A 12,162-nucleotide genomic window follows, 5' to 3' on the forward strand; every position below is an offset into this window, starting at 1 on the left:
TGAAGTTTCAATTCCAAAGACTGACTAAAACTCAAATAGAAATGTGCCGCCCAAAAACAACAGTGCTGCCGATGACGTTTACCTGATGGACATGTCTTCATTGATGAAGTAGACGTCTCTGAACATGACTTTACCAGACAGCACGGAGAAGGAGAAGGAACCTGGAGCCGTCGTCACACACAATGTCATGTTAATCATCAATAACCATCACATTTAACCCACATTGCATTCACTTCTAGTCATTTTTACTAGTTGACTAGTTGCCTAGTTTACTAGTCGATTAAATAAATATTTGTACATTGAAAAACTGTGTACATGGTGACTATAACTATAATCTACCTGATCTTGAGGCCTACAAAATCGGGGAAAAAAAATATATTTTTTTTCTTATCAACTAGTCAACTAGTACCAACAAGGTCGACTAGTGGATTTACTAGTCGACTAGTAAACTAGTCGACTAGTTGCTTAATGCCCTACATTGTACAATAGGCATCCCTGTTTTGGGCAAACATGGCATGATAGGTAGACAGACATGGAATATAGTGGAAGATTAGCCTATACAAACTCACAGCGTGCCGCGATGGGACACGCTGCTGAGTTGTAGATACAGTTGGGTGCCACCGATATTGTCCCTTATCTAAATCCTCCAGTTTTCTGAAATAAATATTTTCACGATTTTTCAAAAATAGCAGACCTACAAGCTCGTAGCGCGCCACTCGGTGGCGCGCTATGAGCTTGTAGATCTGCTATTTTTCAATAGCTAAATTATAACAATGTTTAAAACACCAAAAGGGGTTCCCGCCCAAAATGGGTTAACTGTCCTTTTGCGCAGATCACGCAAAACCTCAGCAAAAAGAAAAGGACAATATCGATGGCCTCCAACTGTAGGCTTTTTGTTTTTATTTATTCAATAGATATAATTCGTTTGACCCAAACAAGCATAGTTATTTTCCTTTTAACATGTAATTGACACGTTAATAGTGGAATTAGAAAAAAGACTATAAACAAACACAATGCAGAAAAGCACAACAAACATTCGCACTTCATGGTAAATGGGTGCCATTTATTTATCCAAGGCGCTTTACAGAGATTGTGCATTACATTCAGCCCACAGCTTCCTGTGCAACCCCCCCGCCCGAAAGAGGAAGCGAGGTTTACCGGCCGTAATGCTGTCCTTCACGTTTACTCTGCTTACGCAACCACAATTGTGTTTTACCGAAAACAGTAAGTCTGAAAGCTCACATCTGACATTTTCTACCGAATGGTGCATACTGTAGTACAGTGGGTTTCCAACCCTTTTCATTTCAAGGCCCATTATTTATTTGGCAATTTGAGCCACGGAACCACCATTTGATGAGATTTAGCCTCTCGGACACTTCTGCGTTCCTTTCGGAACTGGCCCTGCGGGCTCGTTCCTGCAGCATCGCAGGCGTGCATTAATGACGTTAAACCACCCCCTCTCGTGTAATATTGCTTAATTAAAAAGCACTGTGAGCCACTTAAAACCGTTTGACCGCTACCATTATTCAATCCCTCCGCCGCGTCCTGCCAGGGTTTTATCGCGCGTGACACTTACTTTGAAGAGCCAAATATCCGTAATCGCATTTTACTATGAAACTATTCCGTGTGTGTTGACGAAGCTGGTGCTTGTTCTCTCGGTCGGTGGTGGAAAAAGTGGACCGCGAGTATCACAGCGCCTGCTAGAGGCCGTTGAAAACGCTTGTCTGGGACAAAGTGACCCCTGCAATGTCGCTTCTGGAGATAAAGCCGTCTGAAAACAGAGCAGGCAATGTAAGTGGATGCGCACGCATCTTCAAAATGGCCGCGGCCATTGGCTCAGAAGCATAACGGAGCTAACGAACGGTAGCTTTTAATACGATCGTATTAAAACATGCATTAAATAATACATCGCTGTTAAAACGGCTTTTCCGGGTGTGGCACCGTACGCTATTCTACGTGTCTATGTACCTGGCAGGCCTCGTGTTAACTGCCGCCCCCGTAGATGGAGACAGACAGAGAGAGAAAGAAACGGAGGTTCCAGGAGAAACTCACCGATGTGGATGTAGCCATCCTTGTAGAGTCGGTTGATGATGAGGGTGAGGATGAGGCCGATGTTACGAGAGTTGTAATAAGTTAAATAAATAATCCATCCACAGGACAGAATGGTGGCTGCAAGACGAGAGCACAGAAGAGTAGAACAGTGTCAGGACATTGAACCCGTGTTGATTTCGGCGACTAAAACTGAGACGAAAAAATGTCCGTCGACTACCTTTTTTTTCACTGACGAAAACTAAGCTACGATGACTAAAAAAAAATACTGACAATTCCGTCATTAAAAAAAACTATAATGGACAAGAGATCCAGTATAAGTCATTTTACAATTGGTTGCATGCTGAAAATAGCCGATCTACAAGCTCACAACGCGCCGCAGTGCGACGCGTTGGCCCGCCAAAATACATTTCAGTCGACTAAAATCGTATGATATTTAGTCGACTAAAACTAGACCAAACACTAAAACATTCCACGTGACTAAAATGTGACTGAAGACTACGACTAAAAACTAAAATCTAAATGTGCCACCAAAAACAACACTTGTTATTGAGGTGACGGGGGGGGGCGGGGGGACGGGACGGGACGGGGGGGGACGGGGCTGTTGAGTCCACTCACCCACGAGCAGCCAGACGAAGTTGGAGTTGTGCTTGGAGAGATAGTCATCCAGGTCCACGTAGGTGGGGAAGCTGCTCTCGTTGGTTTTGGGAGACTCCATGGCTGTGGCTGCTGCTGGGCCTTCAGTGTGGGCTCTGGAAAAACAACGGCAAAAACACACTCATTGACTGATCGATCTATACCAGAGACGAAATGTTTTTATAATCGTCATGCCGTCATTGCTTTGGGGAGACTCCATGGCTGTGGCTGCTGCTGGCCTTCAGTCAGTGTGGGCTCTGGAAAACCACAGCAAAAACACTCATTGATTGATCGATCTATACCTCAGAGACGAAATGTTTTTATAAATCGTCATGCCCCCCCCCCCCCCCAGCAGCAAAAAAACGCAGCAGCAACGCTGCAATCAAAACAAAATGTATCATCAATGTCTACTCCACAGCCCCCCGTGATCTTTGAATTATCGCTTTGATTGTTTGTTTGATTGATTGAATACTGTATTTTATCATGGTCAACGATGAATTTGATCAACTTTGAGAACTACAAAGTGAAAGTACCCCATTTCTACTAAGTATAATTCACAGGCCCATACAGTGCCCCAAGACAGACTCGAGGGAAGGTGTCAGCAGCAACAGATCTACAAGCTAACAACGTATCACGGCACAACGTCAGCTTGTAGATCTATTATTTTTTTGTCACACATTATGCCACAGGAATTTCACCTTATGTTAGACATGTTTTAGGACATGTTTTTATGAGCAAAATCAATAGCCAGAAACAATGTGTAAAAAAAAAAATCTAAAGCTTTTGATTAATTCCAAAGCTTTCCCAGGCCTGGAAAACAGTTGTTCTAATTGTTCTGTATTTATTTTATCTCCAATTTAGTAGTTATGGCAGGGGGTCAGTGAGCATACAGACCCCCACAATATGCACCCTGGGCAAGACCTACGCTGAAAAGACTATCAGCGGAAGTGGCGGAAGTGTTGCGTGTAAGATAACTACGTCACGCGGTGCGGCTGTGTTTACTAGTCCCCACCGAAACAAGGAAATGACGTTGATGCTTTACAAATCAGTTCACATTCTCCGCGAATGAAACAAGTGTTGTGATTGGTCGGGAAAATATCGTATCCGGGGGAAATACATCTGATGGATGTTCCGGAGGATACGTCCGCCGATAGCTTCTTTGCCTTACGTTGTGACCAGGCTCTTCTTTTTGCAGATAAGTGAGCCTGGGACCGAGGCTACACAATATGTAACTGTTTTTATTTGTAAACCTATGTAATTCACATGTATATCTTTTGTTTTTCTTTTCCTGATCTTCTGATGTATTGTGATGTTTTTTTCTATAAGATGATGATGATTGCATTACTCGACGAAAATGAGTTTGGTTACTCAGTGTAATTTCGAGAATAAACTAAGCTTGAATGAATTGAATGAATCAAATCAAACTCGGCTTCTTCTATGCAACGATAGAGTCTGTTCTCCTATACGGCAGTGAACGCTGGGGCCTGAAGCCAACCCACCAGAAGTCTCTCGACGGATGCTACCCCAGAATGCCGAGTGCAGTATGTAACATCAGCAAGAGTACACATGTTACCAACAAGAAGTTGTATGATGGAATGCCAAGGGTTGAGCCAGAAAATAGCAGCCAGGAGAATGAGACTAGCAGGAGTCTGCAGGACACTGCCAAAGACACCAGGAGCTGCCAGCCAGCAAAGTAGTGCCGTGGGGAACCAACACACGGGCACCGGTCACGAGGACGTCCCACGCTAACATTATGTGGATGTACTCAAGAACGACGCAGGAACGCAAAGCACCAACGAGCTGGCCGGATGTATTGTATGGAGAACCTGGGTGACTGGAAGCGACGATGGAGGGCTCGTCTGAGGACGACCTAGAGAGAGTTGATACCTCCCCACACACGGTAATGGTCGGTATGTTGTCACTACCCTACTGGTTCGCCTGCCAGTGAGGAGCCCCCACCAGGAAGACGTAGAGCCTTCAGCCCACTCCTCCTCTTCAACACGCCCTGCTGACAGGCTCCGTTCCAACTTCCAAGCCCGTAGGGAGAAGGCTACTTGAAGTGACATTTTTATGTCCCTCCCCGCCGGGCTTCCGACCCTTCCCTGAACACGGGCCAATTGTGTTCATATGGAGCAGTGGTTTTTGACCTTTTTCATATCAAGGTCCACATTATTCATTCGACATTTGAGCCACGGACCACCATTTGATGAGATTTAGCCTCTCAGACCCAAAACTTTAAATATATTGTTGAGGTCGTTGGATAAGATTTCGTCCACAATTCCATGCTGTATTGACTTGAGTTGATGTGGTACCATAGGCCTATCTCACAGCCCCATTTCCACGCCCACTTCCGGTAGATAGTGGTGTCATTTAACATTAGGCATTTACACTTGTTTTCTCTGGAGAATCTAAGTACATTTCCTAACGTTAAAATGTCAAAAACCGATAATAATATGAAGAAAGCACAATGGTATAACAACTCAAATAAGTAGAATAAACCTTACCTTTACAAAACGGTAGTTTGAAAATACCTCTTTTAACATGGAAGCCTATGGACTTCAAAAAAAATAACACCACTAGCTCCAAAAGGGGGCGTGGAAAGGGGGCAGGGAAATGCTGTGAGATAGGCCTATTAGGAGAGATAACTGGCAAACGATCAAAATAACAATTATTCTGCATTCTCTAATTGTGTAGACAGTAGACACTACAAAATAAGTAACACAAATGTTTAACAATACACTCTCTCAAGAGTTATAGCTCGACCCATAAGGGTCCATTTGGTTACAAACTCCATCATTTAGCTGGGGACCACCTGGAAGGAACCCACTCAAGGACCACTGGCATAGTCCCGGACCGCTGGTTGAAAACCACCGATATACAGCATAGAGTCTATAGACTTTACCGCACTGCACCACCCCGAGCGACCGTATTAGGTAGAGGTACAGACAGTTAAATGGTTTGGAGGATGAAAATGTATGTCTTCCAGGGACCCAAACTAATGTTTCAGTTCACCCGTGTGAACTGAGTGGTGCAACTCCCCCCCACCCCCCCCCCTCTCTCTCGCTCTCATTAGCAGGCAACAGTGCAGCACTATTTCTCTCTCTCTGTTTCTGGCACGACAGCGCCCCTACTGGTACTCATGAGTCACACATGAGTCACACACAAACATAGGTTAACACGAGTCACATAGGTGTCACACGGACACGGACATTGCTGTTCCTTGGAGTGGTTGCACCACTCAAAAAGATGTTACCGTATCGTATCTACGACTGTGTTCCCCAAACTACTGTCTCACTGCTACAATGTGTACAGCATATGATCCTAATTCCGCTGTAGAAGCCTAGAATGCAAGTTGTTGTTGTATTATATTTGTTGGTAGGCTACTTAAGGAAAACAATAGCCAGCATTGTCATTGGTAAGACTTAAAAGTACATGAGTTTTTAGTGCATGTAAACATATAACAATTGTGACAAAATAAGAGGAGTTGAGTTAGCCCATACTGGGCTCTGTGTGTGTGTGTGTGTGTGTGTGTGTGTGTGTGTGTGTGTGTGTGTGTGTGTGTGTGTGTGTGTGTGTGTGTGTGTGTGTGTGTGTGTGTGTGTGTGTGTGTGTGTGTGTGTGTGTGTGTGTGTGTGTGTGTGTGTGTGTGTGTGTGTGTGTGTGTGCGCGCGTGTGTGTGTGTGTGTGTGTGTGTGTGCGCTATGAATGCACACACACACAAATCCTCATCTAATCCACCTTAAACCGCATTGGGTGGAAAAGTACAAATATGTACACGTTATTTATAATAGTGTACATTATATATCTACATTATTACACCCAGTTGCATCTCTCTCTCTCTCTCTCGCTCTCTCTCGCTGCACAACGTCGCCTGTGTCTGTGGCATTGTGATCGTTCAAATCTGGCCTTTAGCCAACCACCAAATGTGTGTCCCCTTTGGCTGCCTGTAAATAAGTATGTTGCTTAACTAGGACAAAACTATTTGACAGATTAGCATCTCAACTATAATTCGACAGCTCAGCTTTCTTCTGGCTAAGAATAATTAATCTGGGGGGGGGGGGGGGGGGGGGGGGGTTATCCTTGTGCCGTGTGACAAAGACGGATTAATTGAGATTCAGAACTTGTCAAACAACATTTGTTCCAGAAAGACAAGTTCAGGCCAGGGTTAAAGCGATACCAGAGGAGAATTGCGACATTGAGGGGGCAGAAAGCTGCACGGTCACGCGGTTCATGTACTCGATGCATTCCGTATACTTCCGGTTGTCCCCATTCAGTAATACTTCCGGTTATCCCCATTCAATAGAAGTCTACAGTATGTAGAAGAGCCGCCATTGGACTGAAGCCCCATGAAGTGAACGGAGTTTGCGTAACTCTGTCTTACTCTATGGCTCTGAGCGATGCTAGACTCACAGTCAGTCTATTATGTCTACGAGATGAGAGTGACCTAATGTCTACGTGTACCTCTGGGAGTGGACAAATGGAACTAACTGGACCCGTGTGGGTGCACTTGGTTCCATTTGTGCACTGCCAGAGTTACATAAACCCAGTATCTATCAGTGTACCATGTACCCATAACCATATACATTATTACAGTATGTCAAATGGAGAATTGTCCAGCAAGCTGAGATTCTTACATTTTGTCACTTATGTGATCGATCATCAATCAATCACTGATGACCAGGTGATCAATCACCTTGACCACTGACTAGCTGTCAGTCACAATCAGCTGTCACAATCAGCTGCATTGGTCTGTGTAACCAAACACACATTTCCCTTTTACTCGTTGTCAACAATACTACTACTAGTAACAGCAACAACTATTATTAGCATTAGCATTTTCTGTAGCTACATTATGTCTAGGAGTGTTTGGTTAGTTTAGTTAAAACATGGAAAGAAGAGGTTTCTGCCCGACAGAAGATGTTCAACTTGTTAACAACAACAAGAATAATAATAATAATAATAATGTAACGCATGTTAATAACATGCCTTTCAAAATGAAAAGAGTGCAACAACAAGACAGTTGATGTATCTTTCACTCTCACGTATATATATATCATGTTAAGGTTATTATTCACAGCTGATGACAACATAATTGTTCATTATGTTGCCTTTCTAACAATTCATCGCTGATGCTAGCTTGATGTTTATCTCTTAACCCATTCTGGGCGGGAACCCATTTTGGTGTTTTAAGCATTATGTTATGCTTTAGCTGTTGAGAAATAGCAGATCTACAAGCTCGTAGCGCTGCACCGCGCTACGAGCTTGTAGATCTGCTATTTTTGAAAAATCGTGAAAATGTGGCAAAACTTTGAATATATATTCTTTCAGAGCGAAAGTTTTTAACTCAAATGTTTGCTTCTGGGGGGGATCAACATATTTTCAGATGGGGGTCTGCAGCCAAATACAGATAATTCTGGGGGTCCTTGACATGGAAAGGGTTGAGCACCATGACTGACTTAGAAACATGGGTTTTTCAGAAAACTTTTAGGGTTTAGAAGCCATTTTTGTAGAATCGTCCTCAGGTAGCCTGTTGTTGATGTTGGCGTTATCTTCAACACAATTAACACAGCACCTGTTTGTCTTCATAAAACAGCCACTGACTGCATGGTCTTATCATGTCGTCTTCATAACAAACCCATCAACACAGCAGCAGCGTGCTTCAAGTTGCTTATTGTTAGCATGTTTCTTCATGACATAATGATGCTAGCCAGTTGTTCTGTCCACTTTTTCTATTAAGATGCCTTTTATAACACAATCATTCTAGCTTGCAACATGATAGCTAGTTGTTATGTTGTCTTTATAACAACCATGCTATAGGTATTGTCTCTTTATAATATGATGCTGGAACCTCTCTCGGGGTATGGGAGTTTCCGACTGGAGCTTAAATGATGCTATTGTTGTTGTTGTTGTTGTTGTATTTATAACATGACGATGTCATGTTGTCAAGTTATAACACAATCATGATTCATGATGACAACCAGCTGTTCTGTTGACTCTATGACTAACCATAGCACTGATGCTATAGTGTATCATATATAGTTCCTGTGTTGTCTTCATAACATATAATGATGCTAGCTAGTATATAGTTCCTTTGTTGTCTTCATAACATTATAATGATGCTAGCTAGTATAGATAGTTCCTGTGTTGTCTTCATAACATATAATGATGCTAGCTAGTATAGATAGTTCCTGTGTTGTCTTCATAACATTATAATGATGCTAGCTAGTATAGATAGTTCCTGTGTTGTCTTCATAACATATAATGATGCTAGCTAGTATAGATAGTTCCTGTGTTGTCTTCATAACATTATAATGATGCTAGCTAGTATATAGTTCCTGTGTTGTGTTCATAACATATAATGATGCTAGCTAGTATAGATAGTTCCTGTGTTGTGTTCATAACATATAATGATGCTAGCTAGTATAGATAGTTCCTGTGTTGTCTTCATAACATTATAATGATGCTAGCTAGTATAGATAGTTTCTGTGTTGTCTTCATAACATTATAATGATGCTAGCTAGTATAGATAGTTCCTGTGTTGTGTTCATAACATATAATGATGCTAGCTAGTATAGATAGTTCCTGTGTTGTCTTCATAACATTATAATGATGCTAGCTAGTATAGATAGTTCCTGTGTTGTCTTCATAACATTATAATGATGCTAGCTAGTATAGATAGTTCCTGTGTCGTCTTCATAACATATAATGATGCTAGCTGGATAGTTCCTGTGTTGTCTTCATGACATCTAATGATGCTAGCTAGTATAGTTAGTTCCTGTGTTGTCTTCATAACATCTAATGATGCTAGCTGGATAGTTCCTGTGTTGTCTTCATAACATCTAATGATGCTAGCTAGTATAGATAGTTCATGTGTTGTCTTCATAACATCTAATGATGCTAGCTAGTATAGATAGTTCCTGTGTTGTCTTCATAACATCTAATGATGCTAGCTGGATAGTTCCTGTGTTCTCTTCATAACACATAATGATGCTAGCAGCTTATTGTTTATCATGCTGTCTCTGACAACAGCCCCATCAAGCCATCACTAGCTGTTAGCTTGCAGGGCTAACGCCAGCAGGCCGCGCCCAATACATAGCAACATTGATTAAATAGCAACATTGATTGATTGGAATATTTATTAACAGTTTGCGGAATTACAGTACATTTCAAGCACAAACTCAATACAAAGACTGTTAACTGTGCGTGGACGGCCCAATTAAGCATTACACTTGTTTACAAGAGGGTCTACCTTGTTCAATCCCACCGGTTCGTGTGCGTGCGTGTGTGCGCGCGTGTGTGTGTGTGTGTGTTCATATATGATTGTGAATAACCATCACATACCTGGTTGCACTCTGATGTAGCTCGAGGTTTCATGTTGCTCCGTTCTTACAACGTTGTGTTGTTGTGAAGCATTAGCATGATGCTAACAGGAGCTCGATGTGTGTGTGTGTGTGTGTGTGTGCCTAGTACTACCCTGTCTGACAGCCAGTGTTGCCAGATTCAGAGATGGAAACAAGCGGCCAGGTCTACGAAAACAAGCCTACTTACTTACCTATAGCATGCAGTGCCATTCATTCATTGTCAATGGAAGACAGCAGCGACATATGCCGTTGTAAAGACGCAATGATGCATGTACAGCTGCTCCAGTCCAAATCAACTCACAACGCGTCTGTGCGTCTGCCCGTGTGAACGCAACCATTTTGGGGACCCCCCTCGCCCCTCGGACCACCTTCCTTGACATGTCATGAAAATGTTTGAGAACCACGTAGGGCCCAGTGGTTGTTTAAACCGCATTAATTTTAGGAAGGAAAGCCCAAAGGCAACTATGTAAGGGATAATATCTGGCTAGGTGGTCATTGTCGGGAGATAATTCACCGACAGGGAGTTTAACCACCGAGGCGAAGCCGAGGTGGTTACACTCCCTGAAGGTGAATTATATCCCGACAATGACCACCTAGCCAGATATTATCCCGCTTATTACATGGCTAACTAACATAAATTAATCCATTGATCCAAAACACAACAAAAAAAGTATTCCATAACTTCGCGCTGGCTGCGTCTGCCCAGCTGCAGGGCTGAAGCACTGTCGGAAAACAAGGAAGTGAGTTGATCAAATAGAATCCATTTTCGGGTCCAGCTGCTTCGTCTATTTCTCGCTCAAATGTTTTCAAAAACATTTTTAAGAGCAATGTTTAGCTGTAAATTACATTGTGTGTCAGTAGTGTGTGTGTTTACATGGCTGTTATGTTGGAAACGGCAGTAAATCAAGCGGGCGCAGCCGCGCAGCTGGTGGTGCTCAGAGGGTTTGATTAGGCAGCGGTCATTATACAGCGGAGCGGTCATTATCATGAGATAACTCACCGCTGAATTAAGCGATTGACCAATCAGAATCAAGCATTCAACCAAGCCATGTAATAAACTGTAGTAGTTGCCTTTGGGCTTTGGGGCTCGTTTCCAAAGTCTATAAAGTTGAACTAGTGTAGTATTAGTTGAACAACACTTTGGAAACGAGCCCCGCAAAGCCACAACTTGAACTATAGCAATATTTACAAGCAACTTGTACAGGGGGGGGAGAAAAAGACAAGTAGCTTGTAATAAGCAGACATGGCAACACTGACTGTCAAGAAAGTGAGGCGTACCCCCTTTCTGAAACCAGCTCCTCACCACTCGCTCTACACACTTGCCCTCGATATGCGCGTTCACGCGAGGCTGCGCCATATAAAGTGTCGTCCGAAACCAAGCAGCCTTGAGTGGAAGTGGCTTATAAAGCCCTCAAGAGCGAGTCTGTGCCGATCTAGACTCGATTGCCTTGTGCAGCCCTGCTCTGTGTCCGCATGGAAACCGCGACCTACAAATGTAAGAACCACCACAAATAAATGATAAATAAACTCCTCCTAAACAATCGTCATCTGATGCAGAATAGACAATGCTCCAACTGATGTTCACAAGGGCTCTTTATTTACCCCACCGTGAAAAAACTATAAATGAAAGTTATGAAACTTTTAACACAATGATTTATAAACACAATGGATGTATATGACATGTCATTTTTGACAGTCACGCTGTATTTCCTTTTTCCATATTAATGAAATCCACATGTCACAAACATACACGATGCAATGCAATATAACTGTACAAACAAAATAACAGGTAACACAATTGCGTGATGGTAACCATGGCAACGAATGGTGTCTGTTTCCTGTTTCTGCACAAGGAGGGCGAGTGTATTTCCAAACAGTTTTGTATACCCAGCACCCTAATCAAGGGAACTTGTTTCAGCTGGAGGGGCACTTTCTGACGAGGGAACCTCCTGAGAGCACTTCAAGTCAAGGGACTGGTTTCAGAAAGGGCCGTAGTGTCAGAATCACACACACACACACACGCGTGCGCGCGCGCACACACACACACACACTCAAGCCCTTTCCACACCTAAGCGCAAAACGGTCGACAGCCACGCACTTCTTAAGCTCTGCGCAG

The 12,162-nt window shown here is 43.0% G+C and overlaps 1 protein-coding gene across 1 annotated transcript in view; it reads right to left on the reverse strand.

Moving 5' to 3' along the window:
- The window catches only part of kiaa1109 (KIAA1109), a 196,760-nt gene extending 186,477 nt beyond the window's left edge, over positions 1 to 10,283 (reverse strand). The window contains 4 exon segments of the mRNA XM_079528812.1: positions 83 to 161; positions 2,053 to 2,169; positions 2,668 to 2,801; positions 10,238 to 10,283. Coding sequence (XP_079384938.1) covers positions 83 to 161; positions 2,053 to 2,169; positions 2,668 to 2,801; positions 10,238 to 10,260 — 353 coding nt within the window. The 5' untranslated portion in view covers positions 10,261 to 10,283.
- Between the last annotated feature and the right edge of the window lie 1,879 nt (positions 10,284 to 12,162).

The sequence above is a fragment of the Electrona antarctica genome, assembly GCF_951216825.1.
Source record: "Electrona antarctica genome assembly, chromosome: 18".
In the NCBI taxonomy this organism is placed as follows: domain Eukaryota; kingdom Metazoa; phylum Chordata; class Actinopteri; order Myctophiformes; family Myctophidae; genus Electrona; species Electrona antarctica.